The following is a 23,991-nucleotide window of genomic DNA, read 5'->3' on the forward strand; positions in this document are numbered from 1 at the left end:
GAGAGACAGAGAGAGAGAGAGAGAGACAGAGAGAGAGAGACAGAGAGAGAGAGAGAGAGAGACAGAGAGAGAGAGACAGAGAGAGACAGAGAGAGACAGAGAGAGAGACAGAGAGGGAGAGACAGAGAGAGAGAGACAGAGAGAGAGAGAGAGAGACAGAGAGAGAGAGAGAGAGACAGAGAGAGAGAGAGAGAGAGAGAGAGACAGAGAGAGAGAGACAGAGAGAGAGAGAGAGAGAGAGAGAGACAGAGAGAGAGAGACAGAGAGAGAGAGACAGAGAGAGAGACAGAGAGACAGAGAGAGAGACAGAGAGAGAGTCTGAGCTCAGGCTGCAGATCGGATCTTCAGACCGGAGGCAGCTGCTTCATCTTCATCTCCTCCTCCACCCTTCACCACCACCGCGGGGCGACAGACCGTGCAACATGCCCGCTGAGCTGAGCAGCTCCAGCCGGGCCCGTTGTTGGTTCTTGGGGGATTTACGAGGACGAGCGGACGAGGACTCCTGGTGGATCTGAAGCGCACAGAGCTGTGATCTGGAGACTGGAAAAGTTTTGTATTCTGCAGTGGAGAGCAGCACCGCGGCTCCCTGCTGCTGTCGCCTCCGCCGCTGCGCACCGTGACGCGCCGCGGAACATCATCGGCAACTTCGCCCGTCGAGTCTGCGGAGAGGAAACAAAACACTGTGCGTAAAACCGTTTGGATTTGCTACGTAGGGGTGTTGTGTGGTTTCTGATGCCAGAGATGCCGCTCGTCTCCCGCCTCCGTGCTCCTCTGGGTGGGATTGGGATGCATGTGGCGTCGTGAGGAGGCACCAGCCTGCGGATAATCACACTTCAGACTTTTTTGGCCCCCGTGCGGATCGCGGCTCTCCCTCATGCAGCTCCCCCGTCTGGCCTGGGCTCTGACTGCCGCTGCGGTCTCCTTTCTGCTCCTCCTGCTCCTCCACAACCAGATTCTGAGAGAAGGTACGTCAGGGCGATCACAGACTTTGGGGTGGTGTGTGTGGTCAAAGTAAGTATCCAAAATGCTTCAACAGGTCACCGCATGGTTTTAGGATGTCAATAACCTCTCTGCACTTTGGGGATAGAACAGGTGAAGCTGCAGGATTTGTGACACCAGTTCTTGGTTTGTGCGCACTGGGCCGGACTGTGTGGCCCGACCGAGGGGCTCATGAGGCGGACAGTGTTCCATCGAACCTCCGCTGTTTTCAGTGGAAGAATCCAGAAGGATGATAGTCCAGATGATAGATAGAAAGAGATAACACACACACACACACACACACACACACACACACACACACACACACACACACACACACACACACACACACACACACACTGCAGTCTGCTCTCACTGTGACTAAAACTCTAGATTTTAAAAGCATTTCTGTCAAACTACACATCACATCTAAGGATGAAACCAGTGGATGACTTGGACATTTTACTCCATTTGACTAGAATCTAAGGGGAAATTTCAAACTGTCTCTTTTTGTGTAACTAAACCAAAGAATCCAGTTTTCTATTAAATAAAAAAGAAACCAGAAAATAGATAATGATCAGTTTTCTGTCAGTTGACTAATCCACAAATTAAGAAAATAAACTCAATGTGCATTAAATTAAAGTCACATAACCATGAAAATATAAATAAAACACACAGAACTTCACGATCACAATGTTGTGAAATAACAGACAGTAGAAAAACCCGGCTCCAGCCCACAGACAGAGAATCACATAATCAGTCAATTTAATTTCTGTTATATAGAAATAAAGTCACAATCTATGGTTCACTCACCAACTTCAAGAGCAGTGTAATCAGTAACGTCTTCAAATCAGTGTTTTCAGCAGAGTGAATAGACCATATGAGGCTTTAATGAGCTTCGGACCTCTGATCTACGTTACATTAATTCTGCTCCTATAGTTTTTTTTTTGTTCATTCTTATATTATTATAACGCACTACAAGAGAATCTTCTCATTGTCCGGCTGCAAAAATCCACAGGAGGGAAAAGAGGAGCTAAATTAATATTACGTTCTCAGGTGCACAGTCTTCAGTAATCAGGACAGGGCTCTTTGTTCAGAAGCAAATTGACAGTGGCAACAAAAAGTAAATGTTGTGATCAGAAGTATTAACAAAAAAAAAAAAAAAAAAAATCAGATCTTTCATATCTTTAATGAGAATAACCATAAAAACATCATAGTGCTAGTGGAAAAAGTATGTGAACCCTTGGAATTGATTACTGGTTGACCCCCCCAGAACTCTTTGGACGTCTAGTATGTGGCTCTCTTTAAGTCATTATATGGCATCTCTATTGGGTTGAGGTCTGGGCTCTGACTTGGCCACTCCACAAGGTGGATTTTGCAGCAAAGCAGGCCCAAGTCATGATGTTTCCTCCACAATATTATTTTACACTTGGGATGATGGTTTCATGATGATATGCTGTGATCTTTTTAAGTCAGATGTAGTTCTGTGTGTTCTCTCTAAATAGTTCAATATAGTTTCATCACTCCACAATGTGCTCTTTCACAAACATCAGCCATGCAGCACTGTTCTTTTTAGTGAGCAGCAGCTTCCTTCGTGGTGTCCTGCCATAGACACCCTGCTTGTTCAATGTTTTACCTACTGTAGACTCATGAACACAGATGTTAGCCAGTTCCAATGATGTCTTCAATTCTTTGGCTTTTACTCAGGGTTGTTTCTTTACCTCATTAATGAGTGTTTGTTGTAATGGGGTAATGGTAATGGTAATTTTAACTGGTCCCCCACTTCTTGGTAGAGTAGCCACAGTCCCAAAGTGTCTCCATTTGTAGATTGTTTGTCAAACTGTAGACTGGTGAAGTTTTTGACATCACTTTGTAACCCTTTACAGCTTTATGTAAATCAATAATTCTTGACCGTAGATCCTCTGAAAGCTCCTTTGGACAAGGCATGGTTCATATAAGCACATAATTCTTTTTGTTCTTGTTATTCGAAGGGTTCACATACTTTTTCCACTAGCACTGAGGTTTTTATGGTTGTATATTGAATATTATTTTAGGCACATTATATTTGTTAATAATCTTGACTTAGATCAAATCACATTTCATGACAAATCAATGCAGAAAACCATGAAATTATAAAAGGTTCACATACTTTTTCTTGCCACTGTAGTAGTAATCTGTCACAGTTCATCAGATTTTCATTCTACTTGTCATCAGGAACATACAGCAGACAGGTACAGTTAGGTTTCGTTCCCACAGACTGGGATGTAGTAAATTGACCACTGCAAGATGTAAAGTTTAACTTTTTCTCCACGAGGCTGCATCGTTTGGTGGATCCTCCTGTGGAGACAGTTCCAGCTGCATTAAACATTAAACACTGTTGTTGACATTGACAGTGGAAACAAAGCCGACCCCTGTTTCAAAGTCCTGTCTTTTGTGGTCTTCACATCTGCCCATGGGTCCCTCAGTGCAGACTTTGTCACTCCTTATATGTTGATTTTTGCTCCAGTCATACTAACCAAACCATACTGCCGCTAAACGATGCTTCGTTAGAACCTGTGTCGATGATTTGCACTCATTGTCCTACTGGTGCAGTTTGAGCTGATGATATTATGAACTACTAGTACCAGAAAGAAAATCAGCGCTGCACCTGTAGCGGCATCCTTGAATTCGCTCTCTGTCAATTACAGAAGAGTTCAAGCCTCTTATTTGTTTTTAAAGCCGAACATGGATTGGCACCTCAGCACATTGCTGAACTAAGAGGACTGAAAACTCTCAGATTAAAGAAGCAATTTCAGTACCTTATTCAAAAATAACCGTGCCCCTGTTTTTTAAATGTGTCTTTTTTAGGGACACGAATACCCCCAAAGATTCACCATAGAGCCCTGTCCTCATTTAAGTAACTCTTTCCCTCAATGGCCACTAAGACAAATCAGACAAATCAGTTTATTGCTCATTTCCTTCATTTTTGCATCATTTCGAACCCTCGTCAGTTTGTTCATCGAAGCCAAACCTGCACTCTTCTTGACCTGTATAATTATTTATTGTTACATTGGCACCAACAGTCTTTATATCAGCATCTATGTCCTCATGTTGCCACTGGATAGTGTTGTGGTAAATGCTCCTTACACTTACTCTGCCTTTGACTTGTACCTTGTAAGTCTCTTCGGATAAAAGCGTCTGACAAAGGACTAAATATAAATGTAATGAAGATTCCTTCAGTGCGATTTTGTGTTTGTTTTTATCAATAATCCACAGCAAAGATCCACATGTACAACGTGCAGCTTTGTTTTTGTCTAGAAGAGTCAAGAGTATCAAAGTCCCATTTAAGGTTCGACCTGCAGTAAGAGAATCAATGTAACACTGCTCAGTGATCTAAGTGGAAGATCCATGCAACCTTTAGCTCAAAGAGAGAAGGAATTTAAACAATAAATAAATCAAACACTTTCTTTCAGCATCAGCAGTGATTCTGTGTGAAGGTTTCCAGTGTCAGGGCTGATTTATTCTCATTATCAGAGGTTAATGTTGAATTTACATCTCAGTGAGACGTTCTGCAGGAGAGCAGCAGCAACTTTTAAAACTAAAGTGAAGAGGTTACCGTAGTTTGAAATGCAAACCCTGCATTAATCCTGAAGATTACTCACAGTGTGAGGACACATTCATCATTTGTTTTATGTTTTACATTTTAAATGTAACTTGCAGTGAAATTAAAGAGTTTTGAGGAAGCCATGAAGAACATGAGGTAAACTTAAACAGAAACAAATGTTCTGTTGGCTCAGTTGTGCAGCAGACATACACAGATGTAAAACACAGTCATGCTCATGCAGCATTGGTACCATGAACCATTTAGATATGTATGAGGCAGAAGGTCTCTAATGAAAAACGATTCGAGTTCATTCAGTTGCATTATCGACCACCAAACATCGGTTTGGTGAGATGATCCTGTCAACAACAATGATTCAGGCTTTAGTCACTGTCCCAAAACCACAGCACCCTTCACACGGGGCGGTGAGGTTAAGTGGTTGGTCTGATGTGATCCACCGTTAAATTACTCCATCAGCAGCAGTCTGATGACTCTTAGCAACTGCTCAACACAAAGACTACTGTATATATAAATATGTGCATGTATGAATGCAGGTTTATCTGTGTGTATGTGTATAAAGTGAATCATGGGATGAGTCGTGTTCTCTCTTGCCTGTGGCTCGGCGGCTGGTCGCTGTGAATATAATGCAGATTATTATTATTATTATTATTATGATACATATCATGTCAGTGAATATGCAGTCGGGGCACCAGTTCAAGGATTCATACTAAAGGATTCATCAGGATTAACAATATCCGATATTAGAGCACTAAGATTTCCTTATTTGATCTTGAATCTGTTTAACGATGTACAAACTGCAGTACATTCTTCATTGCACTCACTTCATCACCTGATTTATCAAACATGCCTGGATTAAGGTAACACAATGATCTCACACTGCTGTTTAGAAGAGAAAACCAACACGACCACTGCAACGAACAGGCTGCTGAATGTTTCATATAAAATCTGCAGCGATGACTTTAACCTGTCGTCTCCTTCTTACGCTCTGACTCTCACAAACTGTCCAAAAGTAGATTTTCTTGCACCATTTTCTTTCCATGAGTGTAACACAATGTATGCAACGCTTTTAGTTATTTGTTATTTGGGAAATTTTTTGGTAAGGGATAAAAATCTGCAGTGGAGCAAAGCTTTTGAGCCAGTTAACACAGACAGATGATGTGTGAACAAACTGTTCCGACTGAGATTTAAAGCTCCTCTCAGTCTCTTGTGAACGACACAAACAATAAAAGTCCTTCTGTTCTCTGAGCCTGTGAAGCAGAAACTCAGCACTTTCTGTGTGGCACCTGTTCCTCACTCTCCCTTTTGTTCATATGCAGATGTTTCTGATAAACATTGCTGCTGCTGCTGCTGCTGCTGCAGAGAGAAGACATTTCAGCAGCGGCTGATTGAAAATCATCAGTCTGAGCTCAAACACAGATAGCCGTGTCATTCAGGCTTCCGGTGATGATACAGAGACTTAACTTTATCTCTTTCATTTCTGAAACGCGATGGGTGGTTCATCAGATTTCTGTTATTGTTGACTTTTGCACTGGGAAATAGTTAAAAATCCTAAATGGTGCCTGTTGCCGTCTTTTCTTCATTGATCATCCCGGTGTGGAAACCTTTAATGAACACAAGCTGGAGACTGGATTGAATTCCCTCATGCTCTCTGTTTACTGAGTTTTCCTTTTGTTTCCTCTACCTGCTCATGAAGCTCATTTAGATCCTGAAAACAAGCCTATTATGCAGCAGACACTGTCGTGCCTGCGGTGTGGAAAGCTTACCTAAGGAGCCCTTAGAGTCCAAATTAATTCTCAATGCTCCATTAAGTGGAGCATATATTCAGGGGAATTATGAACACACTGCATCTGAATGAAAGTGAAAATCAGCAGTTGTGAGGGGAAAAACACAAACAGAAATTAAATGATCTAAAAGCTGCAGAGGGTGTAATTGGATTTGAATAAATTCATCTGGAGGAGGAACGTCAGCGAGCGATTCAACAGGAGCGTGACTGACGACACTTTTCTTTTCTCTCTCTCAGTTTTTAAAAAGTAATAAAAAAATCATAACTCAACTGTGCAACAAAAAATAAACAAACCCTTCGGCTCGCTGAGACAAAGACAAGACGATCAACCGCAGAGTGGTCGAGGAATCAACACTCACCGTGAAGTTCACTAAAGGGATGAAAAGCACTTTTATTTGTTAGCACTTTTACTATTTATTTATTTATTTATTTAGCTTTAATTTTTTGACATTTGAGCTTTCATTTGGAAGTTTGACAGTAGAGGTCAGACAGGAAAGAGACAGACTCCCAGTTGGACTGGTCCTGTTGCAGTTACGTGTCATTAAGCTGCCACTGCGCTCCAGTCAAGTTAAAGTTCACTTGCATCTCTGTCACGAGACATGTCCTGTCTGTTTATCCATGAGTCCAATATGTTCATGACATAGAATGAGACGGACAGACAACCCCAAAACATAAAAATACAAAGTCAGAAATTCAAATAGTGATGGAGTTTGTGGCTGATGACACCTCCCTTAAACAATCCTGCTGCATCATCACAACATCTGTGTTTAAGCTCTGGCTGATGAATTTCAATCAGCAGCTGCTCGATTTTATGATTTGCTTCTTTCTGCATCAGCTCCTGAAACATCTACATACGAACGAGGAGGAGAATCAGAAGCAGCTGCCAAACGAAAGCTGCAGAGTTTCTGCTTCAGAGGTTCAGAGAACAGAATTGATTGTTTGTGCTGTTGTGAGAGGAGCTTTAACTCTGAACCTGAACACAGGTCACGTGCTGTCTGTTGTATGTGAACTGGCTCCTTTAAAGATTTAATTTCCTAGCTGACTTCTGTTTGAGAACTTCTCTCCAACTTCGCTCTTACTTTTTACATGTTTACTCATTAATCAGCTCACAGTGACTCATGATCTCATTCACAGCTATGTGGCCTGAAGTCCAATCACATTCACGCAGGTCTGTCACTTTAACCTGACCGTTACTTCATACACTTGTGTAAACGTCACAGCTTCTTCTACCTCATTGTTACATCAAAAGCTTTTACTCATGAAAAGAAGCTGAAAGCTGCGAGTCTTTATTGTAGCTTATTAGTGGACGTTATGGACATATAGTTTGCAAAGTAAGTGGGTTTGGATAAATCAGGAATTGCAGATTTTGCACTTAACAGCTTGCACAGAAAGATACAAGCTACTGTTTGTTTTCAGCTGCTGGTATTTTTTGTCTCATGATTAATTAACTTTTAGTCTGATTCTAATGCAGCTTGTTACATTTTCTTATTAATAACAACTTAACTGCTCATCCAAGCATAAAACTATTTTATTTTTATTTATTTTTCATTTTTTTGTATTTCCAGGTTCTTTTATGCACAAAATCAAAATGTGCATTAAAAGACGTGAATGTTTTCGCACCGTAGCAACACTGATGAACAGTAAATGGTATGTGGCTGATATGCAGCTGTCATATGTTATTTTCACTTTCAGCTGCTCTTAGTTATCACTGTAAAAATGTCCAGTACGACCTTGAATTAAAATATCTCGACGATGCTTCCTACCTATTGTTTCCAAACGTTTGTCTCCAGCCTCATGTTGGATTCAGAATTTGTCTCCTGCTCCACAATAACAGACTCATTAGCTGCCATCAGAGTATCAGCAAACAGCCACAGAGACACGTCAAAACCAATTTCAGCATCATCATTATTCCTCCGACTCCAGTTTTCCTGCTTTGTGATTGTTGTTCCTATTTTCAATTTGCAGGGAAATAAAAAAAGATTGCACATAATAAAAGCCTGCATCGACCAGATGTCAGTTTATCTTCCTTCCTCTCATTCAGAAATCAATGACATGTCAGCTGTGATTGGACAAAAAGTAACAACACAAGCAGGGAGAACAATGTGCTGTAATTTCATTATCCTGCTGTAACGTGGGCAAGATGTGTGGAGTGTTAATGCTGCCACAGTGAGGACGCCGGATTAATCTGTGATTCTTTCAGCTACTTCAAATACTCTTTTTACTGCAGAGAGAAAATGCAGAGATCAAGAGAGGAAATCAATCCCTGCAGGCAGCAAGATTACTGCTGTAAAACAAAGAAAGAATCTGAATAAGAACTGAAAATGAAACAAGAAGTTATCCCGGTAGATTTTCCTGTAAAAAAACAAATTCACATTTCTTTTAAAATCATAGTTCACAAAACAGATCTGACTACAACACAATAAATCTTTAAAAACTAAATCTCACTGTTGACACGAAAGTTGTTTTGAGCATCAAAGTTTTTCTTTGGCCTTGGGAACTTTGAATAGTTTGAGAAAATAAAGTTAACTCTGCAGAAATCTGACAGTCACTGTAATAATACAACGTTATTAGATTTCAGTACTGGAGCATCAATCACAATTTCACTTTCAGCTGCTCGATGTGCAGCTACTTTTAACCAGCCTGTGCACAGTTAGCTGAAGTGACTCCTTCAAAACTGGATTACCAATGCAGCAATGCAGACAAGTGCCCAGCAGCTCCAGTAGACCCTAATTTACTCCGTACCATTTCTGTCTCCATGATTTTTAATCAGAATGGACAGTAACAACTCTGATGGGTCCTGGACGCTGTACTTTGTCACTAAACATGCTCTAATCCTGGATTAAGGTATCAGATTAACCCACTAGAGAAGTGCATTGGAAAAACTGGATTTAATCATCTGGGATAACTGAGCAGCCGTTTTCATGTCGGCTATGTCCTAATGATGAAAGACAGAGAAAGAGAGAAAGATGGAGGCAGAAAGTGTCTGAGAAATTAAATGTGATTCATTTAAAGATTATAATCTCTCCAATATATTCAGTGCATTCATCGATGAATATCAGGCAACCAGAAATCAACATACCTGTGTCTTCATCTAAAATACTTTTAAACATCGCTATATCTAAGCTTGCTGTTCAGATTGGTTAGAAGCAGTGTACTATGAGCCCGTTTGTTTATTTGTGTTCTAAAAATCTAAAAAGTTGAATTAAACTGGGATCTAAAGTTTTCTTATTAGTGTTTCTTTAGTCTTGTTTAAAGTTGCTTAGTCTGTTTTAAATATCCCACTGTATGACGGGCTGCTGTCATATAATGAGGTGAGAAGCAAAACCCATTTAAATGCACTTTTTCATTACTTTATTAATGAATAAATAATGCTTTTAACCTTTTTGTCAACTTCTGTTAGTACAAAAGCTGGACTTGGACTACATTCACTAAGATTAATGGATATATAAAATCAACATGTTTACATTACACTACAATAGAAGCAGCTTATTGTGGGTTGAGTTTAGAAACAGTCTTGGTAAATGGTCACTTGGGAATCTGTGTATCGTCTGCAGGGGATGACGTGAGTCTGCTGAAATCGTATCTTTGTCATGTGTGATAACCAGCAGGCGTCGTTTAGAGCTTGACACTGAACTGTACAGCTACTCTACAGAGTTTAGGCTGATTGTTGACAGTCAGAAATAGAAATAGAGTAGATTAGAGTAGATAGAATGGAAACGACACAGATGACGTACTGTATGTTAGCAGCAGCAGCAGCAGCACAGGATCAGCGCTGATTCTGCATTTAGGAGCCGAGCGCCCAACATACACACATAACATTAAACACTTTATTGATCTCTATGGGGAAATTGATCTTAAACACCTGAACATAGATGACGACCCGGCTGACACTGAGCCCTGACATCATCATCGGCAGTCGCACAGACAGCTCACAAATAGACCCAAACACACTGCACAGTGTTGATAGACGGTGTTTTAAACCAAAGCAAATCATTTCACTCAGATTAACACGAGACACACAGTCACAGACAGAAGTTCACACGGAGGCGATGAAGACATCAGATCAGCGTGGAGCGATGAGACTGTAGAGTTGCTTACATTAACACATTAAAGCAACACGTTGCCATAGTTTCCTGTCATTTGAGGTTTAGGACGAGCTCTGTCACGTCTCAGTGCCGTTCTCTGTGCTGCTTTCATCCTCTAACCTTTAACCTCAGGTGTCATATATGACTGCTACACTACTACAGAGAGATGAAGGTTAAAATGTCCTCTCCTCTGTTTGTCAGATATGCAACCCCAACATCTTCCACTGTGACCTTTGACCCTTTGCACACGAAAGCAAACTGCTGATTCCACAGAGCCGACAGAGGTCTGACTGTAGTCACACAGAGAGGAGGAGGAGGAGGAGGAGGTGATAACCCTCATCACTTCTCAGAGAGAGATGTTTATTAGCTTCCATGTAGCCTCGAGGCTAAGAGAAGGGGGAGGACACATCAGACAGAAAGCAGCAGTCGTGTTAGTGCAGGCTGTCAGATGTAATTATGAGCTTCATTAAAACTGCAGAGTGTTGCAACACAAACATCTGAACAGTGTTAATGTTTTAAGAAGAAGCTTCAGTCTGTTTCATCTGGATTTTTTTTTTTAGCCACAGCTACTTGAGTGAAATCCTCTGTGCTGGAGGGAGAATCAGTCCCAGAATTAGTGGCTAAATGGATTCTTTTAGACCAGATTCAAGAGATTAACAGGTCTTTTTCTAATGATCTTTTATTGTGGATGTAGTGATGTAGTGCACTAAAAAGAACAGAAATGGTTCAAATAGGTTCAACAGAGCAGGAATCCCTACACTCCCTAATATAGACTAACATTAACATTATAGCACGCAGAGTCAGGGGGAGAACATGTGAGACGGATCATGAACATGTGATCTGAGAGGACTGAAAAACCATCTCCACCGAAAAGAGCTGCAAAAAGGAACGAGGACAAACACAAGGCAGGAAACGAATAAGGTGAGAGACACAGAAAGGACATAACTGTGCTTATTTGTGGCACAGTCCAGTTTCTGCAGACTGAGAATGGTCCCATAGGTGCAACAAATACTGTATTTAAACAACACAGTGAAGCAGTCACTGCACAATTCTTGTCTGTACTTATTTTCAAACTTCTTTATTAAGCACACAGGAGCAGATTGAAGTGAAATGTGATCCACATGTAAACAACAACAATAACTAAAATCGAGTGGTTTTCTCTAAAACCACTTCATGTATTCCACAGTTGGTGCCTTGAATGAAAGACATGAAAAATGAAAAACGCTCTCTGTCATGTCTGCGATCATACGAACATTAATCCACCTGAGCGCCTGACGGACAGCAGCGATGACTCTGAGCCGACAGAAACAAAAACGCAGCGTCTTCATTCACGTTTCACAAAGAGTCTGCTGACAGGCCGCGCCGCTCGCCACATCAAAACCTCTCAGCGCCTGACTGCTGCTGCTGCTGCTGCACCGTTTTCAGGCTGACAGCTGAGGCTTTTCACCCCACAGTCGAGACTTCAAACAACCCCTGCTGCAGAAATGAAGAACGAGCTCAAGGACAGAGTGGCCTCTCAGAGAAACTGTCAAACTGTAAAATAATGAATCACACTTAACATGAAAATGTGTTTTTTAAAAAACCCTCTACAAAGCTGTGGACAGAGCTTTGCCCCCAACATTTCTGCTGAACTCTGAGAAAATGATTTTACATAACTTATAATTGGAGCTGGATCCACTCCTTTAATGAGTTGTTTAACGCTTATTTAAGACCCTGAGGGAAACTTTAAAACGTGACGATTCTCTGATGAGGATCTGCTGTCTGTGATTCTTAGCAGACTTTAGGTTTATAACTCACAGATGGTGGAGACGACGCTATCCTTAAAAAGTTCTCTAAGTTCTCTCTCTGCTGAGTTATAAAGATTTTAATCTGTGACACTAGTCGACACAGTCACCTGGACCCTCATGTAACCATGATTTCCTTATTCCTTTCTTTTCCTTCCCTGTCAACAGAAACTATTTCTGATGGCAGCATTGTAATTTTTCTGTTTTCATTATTTTCATCTGCATTTACTGTTCACTAGCTGTTCTGATTATGCTGTAGAGGGTTGAGGGGGTGTCAGTCCATCACAGGGCTGACAGGCAGAGGTGGACAAACATTCACACCTACAGGATGTTTAATTAACCTAACGTGGGATTCACAGGAAACCCACGTTAGAGTATTGATATATTGTTGTAAATTCCTTATTAAAGTGAGTCACTCAACATTCACACTTCTCTGCTTATAAATTATAAATGAGCTTTATTGACAGGGTTACTGAGAAGGTCTGTGAAGCTGTAGTCTGGTTATTTCCTGCTTTCCTGCAGGCAGTCGAATATCAGTTCAGCATTGTCTTCATCACAATAATGAAACAAATAGTCTCTGTAGACAATAGAACATTCATTAAAAAGAGGTTCTCCAGGAGGTTTTACTGGTAAAAAGGTTCAACAGTAACAGTGTATTTGTAAGTGAACGTAAAACCTTGTCATAAAAATGAAAACACTTAGTTATGACTGAATATTTTATCTGGTTTCCTTCCTCGCATCAGGTCAGCTGGCAGCAGGGACCTGTGAGATCGTCACTCTGGACCGGGACAGCAGCCAGCCGAGGAGGACCATCGCCCGACAGACGGCCCGCTGCGCCTGCAGGAAGGGGCAGATCGCCGGCACCACTCGTGCCAGACCGGCCTGCGTTGATGGTAAGACGCTCGCCATTCTCTGACCGCTGCAGCTGATTGGTGGAGACACTGAGGTCACAGAATATAATCCGAGTTTGGCCTGAATTAGTTATTTTAACGTTGCATCTGTGATGTTATTAATAATAATGATTAATTATTATTTCTGCAGTTCCTCCTTCACAATCGTTCAGTTAATAAGCGCTTGTTCTACAGTCACAAAAAACATCTGGATCAGTTTGGTCTGATAATTTATAACAGCAGAGTCTACATTCACACTACGAACAATATAGGGTTTGTATCTTAACTAACACCTTGAATGTGTCGCCCACGTTAGAATATGCGGCTGATGATTTTTCAGGATAAATGAAGAATAATCATTATTTTGTGTATTTTCCATTATTTTTATTTCACTATCTCTCACTGACTCAGTTCACAGCCTAAAGCTAAGTTGTAGTTTCTAAAGGTAAATGTATACACACATACCTGCAGCTTCATCTGGACTGTGAGATTCACAAAGTCTCATCCCAGATGGGAACATCCCAGTGTTGCATTTCATTTCATCACTGCCATTCTCTTTCTCTTTCTGCCATCTGGAGATGATGACAACAGCTGCAGGGACTCGGTCTGCTCTGCAGGGGTTTACAGGCTGTCCTGGAGGTTTTCAGAGACCACTAACTGTTGTTTAGCTGAGTTAAAGAACCTCTCTCCAGCTCATTTCTCTTTTTACAAAGCAGATTTTCCTCCTTTAGATTTGTCTCCTGATATTTTTCCTTTCATCAGCATCAATGTTCCACAGTCTGGAACATAATTATTAGCATCTAACCAAAGTGATGTTTGTCTAACCTGCAGAGAAATAAAAACAGGTTTAAACACCTCCACAGAACACAACACATATTCTACACCATTCTTTATGCTAAGCTAGGCTAAAGCTGTCTTATTTCACAGTTTTGGAACGACCAGAATTCTCAACTTGATGCTGATCGAACTTAAAGATTCTGGTTCGTGCTTTTTTCTTCTTGAACGTCTCAGAAATACTAATAAAAGCAAACCTGCTTAGACGCGCTGTGACCTTTTCATTGCAGAGAATGACCAGGAGCTACAGTAAATCTTAGACTAGAGATGTCAGGAGCTACGTTCTGGGGCTGGTTAACTGATCCATAAAGCATAACATGAAACCTTTGATGGTCAAGTAGGAAGAAATTTAAAAGTTGATTTATACTGTACCAAAGATCAGCAGAGCTGTATGTGGACACAACCATCCAACCTCAGGATAGTGGAGAGTTCATTAGAGAGTTCAAATTCACATGACGTGAAATTAAAATCATTCTCAGAGTATTCAGAACAAACTTTAGCGTCCATCGGTGTCTCTGTGTGACCTTTACAGAGTCGTGTGTTGGTATTTAAGTCAGGTTGTGTTTTCTCTTTGAATCTTATGTAACATAAACTGAGAAAAGCTGGTAGTTCAGAAAAAATAGAGCTGAATTTAACCTGAGAGACAAGGAAAGAAAGTAAGTGAACTATTTCCACACTCCAATCGAGGGACCAGCATGCAGTAGTAGAATACGTATTCAGAATAAGGTAATAAATAAAAACCCATTTTTTAACAAGATAATAAACTTAAAATAAATCTACTCTAGAGATTACAAAAAATAATTATTTTTCATTATGGATGAATCCGGCATTTATTTTCTCGATTGATGCAAATGACAGTTCTCTAAAAGCCAAGACTTTCACTTCACAGTAATATCCATCCGTCCATCCATTTTCAGCCTCTTATCCTAAGCTGAGGTTCAGTTGGAGTCTCCAGACGTCCGTTTCCCCAGTCACGTTCTCCAGCACCTCCCATCCCAGCATCATTTTTCCAGCCTGTTCTGGGTCTGCATTAGGGTCTCCTCCCAGTTGGATGTGCTTAGAAAACCTCCAATGGGAGGCACCCAGGTGACTTCCTGATAAGATGTCTGAAGCAGCAGCTCTACTCCAAGCTCCAAACTCCATATTCTGTCTCTCAGACTGTATCTGTGATCACAATCTTTTGGTCCAAACTGCAAATACACTGGTACTGAACATGTGACTAAAAAGCCCTCAGACAATGTACTTTTATCTGATTATATCTTGCTGATCCTGCTGCACAACATTAATAGCATAATTGAAAACCACAACCTTTCTCTCTCTATATGTTCTGTGTTAAAAACCCTCCATCAATTCCGGACAGTATAGTCGGAGCTGAAGTCCAGCTGGAGTTTATAAAGCCTTCAAGAAAACTCAGACCTCAGCCGCAGCAGCTACATCTGAGTCTGACATTTACTTTACCAGTGAAAGCTGCATGTTGGTATTTATGTCAGTTTATATCTGAGGCGGCCTCCTGCTTCGCTTTGTGTTGTTCCTCTGTTGAAATCCACCAGCAGAGCGCCGACCACAGAGCTCAGGGGAAGAATCAGGCTGCAGTCAGTTCTTATTTCTCCTCTTACATCTCAAAACTCTGGCTTGAATATGGAATAACATCAGCCCGAGTGCTGTGTGGAGGTCCCACTCTGAGATAATCCCAGCACGGCATCACAGGTTTCTTTTCTGTTTTACACACCTGAACTGTTACTGTCTGAGAATATTACCTGCTGCTGTTTTAATGGTATTAGACTGACAGCAATAAATAGCACAAGGCCACAAGGCTCCGAGTCTCTGTGGAGAAACAAAAGTGCGAGAGACGAGACCTTTTTGTTTCTCATCAGGTGCAGACGAACTGAAAAGGGCAGAGAGGTGGTGCATTCACAGACGTCCGAGCGAGTCGTGCAGTTTGAGAGTTTCTAAAATCTGCACCGACCCCAGGGCCGATGACAGAGGAGGGGAAAGCAAATATAGAAGAGAAGGAAATAAAACAATCACACGAGGAAGTGATTGTGTATCTCCGAATGAACAGATCTGTGGTCAGAATTAAGAAAGATGTATTTGAGGAATGGTGTCTATTAAATGAAATTGGTGTCGAGTTAGATGGGAGGAGTAGTTCTTCTTCTTTCCTTTATTCATTTCTGTCTTCTCTTCCTTTTTCTCTCACGATCTGTCCTCGTGTCCTTGCCTTAGATCATCCCCTGTCCTCCTATCCAGGTGTAATTGGGCTGTAGTATCCTCCTCTTGATTAGGTGTCACCGGCACTTTAAGAAATGTGTTCCACACGGTCCATTTGGTTTGTTTCATATCCCACATTATGTTCTTGTGGGTTAAGAGTTGAGATGCCTTTCTGCAGAAAAGAGCCCGTTTCAATCTGTACATTTGGGACGAAATATGATGTGACGTGGTGACAACTTTTACACTGTGAGGGAGGTTTCAAATGATCCACCCTCACCCACACTGGGTTGGAATGGGTGTAAAGAGGAATGGTGGCCTCTGTGTCCACAGTTTTTCTTTCCATCCATTTGTTTGTTTGCATCTGTTTTCCTTTCGGTTTGTTTCCTCGTTCTTTCTTCTCCGTTCTTTTCGTCCTCTGGGGACAAAGCAGCGTTCCTCCTTCTGGATGCCATCTTTGATGAATGAAGCGATTACAAAATGGCCTCCTCTCTTTTTGGATAAATGAACCGCACTGAGCGGCAGTGGACGGATCTGTATGCTGCAGTTGTTCATTAATCAGAGCAGTGATGCAGCGCTCGCAGGTGTTCAGGTGTTCACGGATACCTGAGATTAATCCACTGGATCTCCATTACACACTGCTTGATAACGTGAAACTCTCTTTTCTCTTTCTGTTTTCTATATTTAACACAAGAAAATAAACTGATTCACTTTTCAATTCCTACTTCTTTGAAACAGAAATCTGGGGGCCAAATCAAGGGGCCGAATGTACGTGACCCAAGAAAGCTTGTGTTATGTTCAGGTGCATCTGTGAATGTAGGAAAATCACAAACAAAAGGCGCAGTTTGATTTTCATTTGGTTTTTTTGGAACTGCACTGATACAGGTTGAAGGAAAAACACTTATTCAAGATGCAAAACCAAGACAGATACAAGCCCTAACCTACAAAACCACTCATTTTAGTATTTAGAACGATGTTAAAAACAAGACTCAAACATCTTTAATGAAGGATTCAGAGGAGAGACTGATAGAATCACACTTTTTCAATAAGGCTCTGTGTTGGTTGTTAATTAAATAAATGATTCAATTTAATGGTTTAGAAGAAAATATTCATAATTACAAGATCAGAATCTTGTAATTATAAGATAATGTAAGATAAGACTGTTTGGTTTGAGGTCCATCATTTCCGCTGTGCCGGTAGTGGAAGTCTGTGCTGGGACGATGGAGGAAAGAGACGAATCAGTGAACACAGTGGCCACCGCGGCTTCCATCTTCATCCACAGCAGGAAGTGAGAGGAGCTGTGATTACACATTGTCCTCTCAGAAACAAACATGCTGCTTCTGCTCTCTGCAGCCTTTTATCAAGTCTCAGGGGATCACAGGGGGCTCAGTGCTGCACTGAGGGGGTCAAAAGCTAACGTAAACAGAACCTAAGGACGGGATTGACAATGACAACACTCACATATTACTTCAAGTTCTTCATTACATATTATTTCTACATGATTAGTTGTCAGCCATGCTGTTCTCACAGTTATGTTGACAGGTCGTTAATTCTCTTTACCGAGTAGGTGATGATATCTATGTGAGGCGTTCCTTTTCCCTTTCTTACCACACGGCCAACGTAGCATAAATGCAGCATTAATGTTAACATCAGTTAATCCACATGCCAGAGAATCCAGGCTAAACGCGTCCTCTGGACTGAACGTGTAGAGAACACAGTTTCTAAAATGTCAAATATTACTTTAATGTAATATTTACACAACTGTGGCTCCTAAAAATAAAAATGTTTCAATGAATTAAAGAGCATCTGAAGTATTTTTCCTTTCTGGAGGATTTCTCTCACATCTCGATAGAGGTGTGAAGCAGTGTGAGAATTTAATTAAGTATCATGGCTGAGGGGAGCTGCTATTGTTCAATAAGAAATTGGTTTGATAATTAGGGGCTAACGGGCTATCACAATCACACCACTGCTCTGCTGCTGCAAAGGGAGCTCTGATTACCTGGTTATGTATTACCGCCCTGTAAAGGTTTTCATTTGCTTCAGCTTTCCCCAGGCTGAGCACTGAGTGTAATTTAGTGCCAGGAGTGAGAGTGAGGTGACAGCGATGGGGTCAGTGAAGTGTCACCTTAACAGCAGGAAATCCCTGAGAGTGAAGAAATCATTTTCAAATGAGATTAGAAAGAGGATGCTGACTGGACACATGTTGTCTGGCTGGACAAACGGCACGTGGCCTCACATTATTCATTATTTACACTGATGTGTGTGTCGGTGCCGTGTCACAGCAGCGCGGTAGTCCCTGGAGTGCTAACACTCTCTGCTTTCAGCTGCTGCTGCCGCTGACTTGTCTAAATACCACTTAGGAGCGAAAGATTGGAGCCAAGTTTTCTCCTGCCAGCACTGAACCTCTCCACCACCACTGCAGTGCCTCCTCACAGACCAGCAGTGGACACAGGGTGTGGTGCATAGACCGCCCGGTGGGGGTCACAATCAGAGTTCAATAGCTTGAAAATGCCACAAGAGAGGAGAAGTGTTGTGTGTGACACCATTGGCAGTTTGGTGTTTGGAGATCTCTTCTTTCCAACATCCTCTACACATCACACCAGCACACACACCGACTGTTGAGCAGATAATGAATGTGGTTTGATTGTGGCCTGGGTCGGTACCAGTCATCATCAGTCTGCACAGCTGACAAAGACAATCACTGTATGTACTGTGTAAAGATTCTAGTCCGACTCTTAACATCCAGAAGCCTTTTCCTCCTGTTTCAGTTCATATTTCTTTGTTTAGTGCAAACTGTCGATCATTGTCAGGATTTGTTCTGACTGAAGGAGCCGGTGGTCGAGTGTGTCAGTTGTCATGTTTGTGCTCCTTCCAGGCTGCAGGCTCTGACAGTCAGAGCTGTCTTCAGGTGCGTTTTCAGCTTCAGGGTTAAATTGTAGGTCGCATTAGCCTTAGCATTAGCCTCTAAGACCAGCTTAGCTCAGAGTTTCTAGGTATTCAATGTGAGCTTGTGTTGCATCATAACGTGTTACATTAAATTCTATTGTTATTTTACTTTATCCACAGTAGCAGCACATTTCCCTGCACCGTGTCGTCTTGTGTTATGCTGCAATTATAATTCATGTCAAGCTTCCATGCTATAGGAAACAGAGTGACAGACGATGTTCTGTGCAGTTCAGTTCAGGAGCTGTGGGAAATGTAGGATGGAGTGTTTCTGGAGCTCGACCCACACTACTGATTAAAAGTCACCGTGTCTCAACCTCTTGTTCGGTGCTTGTGATTCTGTTTGTTTCTTGTTGGCCTCTCTTGGTCATTTACTCTGTACAACTCAATACACTCCTCGTCCTCCTCCTCATCACCCTCTCCTCCGTCTCTGTGGGCCAATCAGAGAACCACAATATGCAAATGTGGTTGTGAGAATGTCCTATTTCTTTATAAATAGCTTGGAGAGTGAGGAAGAGGAGGTGTACACAGTAAACAGAAGCCGTTCTCTGATGTTCCACTGAGTTTAGTTCAGCTCCTTCATTTCACTGCACTTCACACTTTTCTATTTTCTGGAGAGATTTCAAAAATAATCATGTTGTATTTGCATAATTTAGAGAAAAGAGTTCACATATCTCTGACAATAAAATGAAAATGAAGGTTGGATTATTTTTAAAATGTCACATCTTAAAAACAAAACATTACAACATCAGTGGTTTGTTTGATATCAAGTTGGTCTGTTACAATAAGAAGTGATAAATGTTATTTATGAGTCAGAACATTTTGTATTTTCTGACCAAAAAAGTTATAACTTGGTTTCCAACTTTAATGACCGGTTAGGATTTCTTTAAAACAATATAGACTATTATTCTCACTATATGTTTGTTAGGGCTGGAATGAAAAACAATGCATTTTAACAAAGAAACGAAATATAGTGGCAACAGGAGAAAACTGCAGCCTAATTGGAGTAATTATGTGTCCAATGCAAATTCAGAACACCATCTCAGGCTGCACAGAGGAGTTTTAATTAAAGTCAATTAGCTGAGATTAGCTGTTTTTTTACTCAAACACTGTTTATTTAAAAAGTTCCACATAACATTTAATACTTAGGAGAAAATCTGGCATCAGCAATGACTTGTTCACAATAAAACTTAAACTGCTGCTCCTCTCTTCCTCTTCCTCCTCAGTTCGTATCGTCAGGAGTCGACAGTGGTGTGAGATGACTCCGTGTTTGGACGATGAAGGTTGTAATCTCCTGGTCAATCATTCAGGCTGGACTTGCACGCAACCGGGAGGCCGAGTCAAGACCACCACGGTAAGAACTGAACGTGAATCAAACAGAGTCAGTCAGGTTTAGTTCAGATTTCCCTTCATGTCCTGAAATCTTTTCAAGTTATTGCTGCATATTTTTGCACAAAAAATGTGAAAAATGTATTTACACAGCCTCATAAAATCCATTAATCATTTAAAGACCCTTTTTCATGTGTGTCAAATATTTTTGATTTGACTTTAGATAATGATTACAAACAAGAGAACACGACTTTAATATGTGCCTTTCTTGCTTTGGGGAGTGTGTAGTGAAGTTAGAGTTCACAGTTCTGAAGAAGGAAACTGTGCTTGAGTCTGTTTCTGCAGGTTTTCCTTTTTCTCGACCTCTGTCCAGGTGGAAGAGGAACAAACTAGCAGGTTTAGGGTTTTAGTTCCTGTAATCCCCTGTGCAAACTCCTGACTGGAAAAGAAAACCAGAGATCCTCAAACTGACATTGAACTTCAGTTCTGTATATTCTGTTCATTTGGTTTGATGCATGTTCGCTCTGAGACCAAAGTTTAAAAACGACTTTACACACAGAAAAAAGGTTCAGAAATTAAAAAGCTACAATCAGAAATATTATTTAATGGATGACAAAAACAATCACAACATGTGCTCTCTAATTTCTCCCTGTGTGTGTGTTTAGCTCTAATCATATATCTAATTTTAATAATCAGCCTCTAATAACATAATAACATCTTCTAACAAGATGCTGCTTCTTCATGTTCAAATTACTGCCTGTGTGTGTGTGTGTGTGTGTGTGTGTGTGTGTGTGTGTGTGTGTGTGTGTGTGTGTGTGTGTGTGTGTGCGGTGTGTGTGCTGTGTGTGTGTGAGGGTGTGTTGATTGAATAATTGCTACCCATGAGTGCTCCCTCCTTCGTTTGTCACTTCATGGCTGCTGATTAACAGCAGTTATTTCAACAGTCTCTTCATACAGCAGATATTATCAACCAAACCTCATTTGAGATTTGTTGATTTTTAAAACACAGCTCTTCATCTTCTTTAAGTCCTCTGTCGTTCTCCATTTGGCTGATGGCCGTTATTCAGACGATGCTGATTATCTGCTTCAGAAAACCTTCAGTTCTGATAGTTTCCAGTTTGTGCAAAGCCTCTGAATTGTCTGGATTTGAATTTAATATTTCTGAATTAACTCTTGAATCGCTGTGTGTAATGATCAGAGTCGTTTCTGCACATTTGTGCCCACTGGCAACACATCATCGCGGTTTCATTTAAATAATTTATGGCATCAACGTTGTTAATTAGTATATTTACACACTCATCCCTGTTACTGTATGTATTCTACTGTTTAATGCAGGTTATGAGTTATAAAAATATCCAGGTTATTTCTATCTGAATGGTTTTAACGGTTCATGTGTATTTTTCATGACAGGGTTTAGATTCAAATACAGTATGCAGGCTACTTACAGAACAGTTTCGAGGTACTTTGCTTCAGTATTTTTATATTTTTACTCCACTACATTTAGTTGTATTCCTATTAGCGGCTATTTTACTGATGTGAATACTTCTATCACTACTGGACCTCAGCTCCTCTGTAAACGATCCTGAAACAGATGCAGAACAACAAACTGCTGCTTTGTTCCCTGTTTCTGTGATGTAACTGAAAATAAAAGATGTTTTAGTGGAGCACAGTTGACAGTGGTTCCAGGAGGAAACATCTGTATTTAAAGTGTCTTTATAAAAACACAGGGATTTGCTGCCTTATGACATTAACTGTGTTGTGTTAATATCAGGGCAGTCTAACGTTTGCTGCAGAGTCAGTGTAAGGGGGCACTGAACGTGAGTGGCAGACTTTCACAAAGAGCTCAGGAGCAAAACTAAAATCTCCTCTTTCGAAGCCCAGTCGTGGGGTTTCCTTTTATCCAGCTGCATTTTGCCTGATCACTGAGGTTCATACTTGACACAGGAAGAAGTAGTTTAGCAAATAATCTTAACTCAAGCTTCACAAAGCAGAATACAAGTTAGTGAAGGCAACGGCTCCAATTATCCTCTGCAGTTTTTTTCCAATGTGTGGATTCGCTGCTTTTCTTATACTTCAGCAGAATTTCTTCGACATCATGGACTCATCGTGGTGTTTTCACAGTATGAGCTCAATCGACTGAGTGACTGCAAATAATGGATAAAGGAAATGACTGACTCTTTGAAGATTTACACATGCTCACATGCAAAACGTCAAACACACAGAAGACTCCAATGCAAAGCTTTGTATGCAACAGAAGCACTTCTCTGCTCAGACGGGCCGATAAATCTGTCAGCCCTTAAAACAAGGCAGCAGAGTAACAAAACTAAGAAAGTGCAGCACTGAGCAAGAGGTGAAGGGGAGTGGGCTGGTACTAATACTGCAAGGGGGGAATCAGGGGGATGCAATGCAGGTGTGCAGGAGGGTGGAGCTGGGGCAGGTTAAGTGATTGTCAGGCAAGAGGAAATGGAAAAACAGGAGAGTTTAAAGATGATTAGAAAGATTGCAGCATGTAAACAAAGTCAAGAAATCAAGTTTCTCAAGGGAAGCGGAGTTTCTGGATTCCCTGTTCTGTAGTAGTAGGAAGTGAGAGCTGCCTCTGTGTGTCTGATAACTGACAGGCAGCGTCCTGCATCAACACCTCGTCCCTTTTCCTTTCCTGTGTTCTAGTTGGTCGGTCTGAGCAGAGTCGGCCAGCTCTTTGAATAATGAAGTCTGTCAAACCGCCGCTGACTTCCACACGTCTGGGTGGTTAAAAACCTTCCCCCGCTCTGTCCGATCTAAGAGCTTTTCCTCCGTTGGGAGCTTGTTGTTTTAAAGATGGACAGCAGAGCGAGCAGCTCCTCTCCGTCATGAAATTCAGAGTCAGATCGTTGGAGCGTCGCCTCTCGGCCTCCTGAGAACACAGATGGACACAGAAACACTGCTGCAACACTTCAGGAATCTGAAATCAGATGCATGTTTGGGGATTTTGACTTTCTCTCTTTCCTTCTTCCCCTTTACAAACTGCAAAATAAATGATTGATCTCCTCTTTTTTACACTGTAAGTATTTTTGATTGGTTTTTTTTCCTTGTTTACAACCTTGGCCAGAATCAGTTGGGGGTTGCATGAATCTAATGTGCATTTTCATATGTAGATAATTCTCTAATTGAGGCATTAGATCAGACCCTTAATTAGCAGAGCCTCCATGCACGCACCCATGAAGAAATTCCTTAAAACCCCTCCTTTTTTAAATGAATAATTCATGTTGAATGTTCAGTGAAGATATCTAAGGCATGAATAACCCTAAAACAGGTCTGACAGCATGATATCGTGAATGGATGGGGATTTTATCTCCTTCTAAATCCTGGACCACGATGACCTGAAACAACTTCTTCCCCAGGATCTAACGCACAACAATGGTTCAAAAGCAGTTGGTTAAAACATGGCGGCGTAGAGTTGGATCTTCCTTAGGCCTGAATACATAGATGAGAAAATAGATTTTATAAAGGAGCTTTACGCAAACAAGCTCATCTGCTAATGAAGGACGGCAGATCTGATTGCGCTGCTATAAAGCAAATT

At 41.2% G+C, this 23,991-nt stretch overlaps 1 protein-coding gene across 1 annotated transcript in view; it reads left to right on the plus strand.

Moving 5' to 3' along the window:
* The first annotated feature begins 859 nt into the window (after positions 1–859).
* LOC113165804 (chemokine-like protein TAFA-5) overlaps positions 860–23,991 on the plus strand; it is a 29,499-nt gene continuing 6,367 nt past the window's right edge. The window contains exons 1-3 of the mRNA XM_026365549.1: positions 860–965; positions 12,975–13,124; positions 20,330–20,457. Coding sequence (XP_026221334.1) covers positions 875–965; positions 12,975–13,124; positions 20,330–20,457 — 369 coding nt within the window. The 5' untranslated portion in view covers positions 860–874. The remainder of the gene's footprint in view (positions 966–12,974; positions 13,125–20,329; positions 20,458–23,991) is intronic.

The sequence above is a fragment of the Anabas testudineus genome, chromosome 6, assembly GCF_900324465.2.
Source record: "Anabas testudineus chromosome 6, fAnaTes1.2, whole genome shotgun sequence".
Classification (NCBI taxonomy): domain Eukaryota; kingdom Metazoa; phylum Chordata; class Actinopteri; order Anabantiformes; family Anabantidae; genus Anabas; species Anabas testudineus.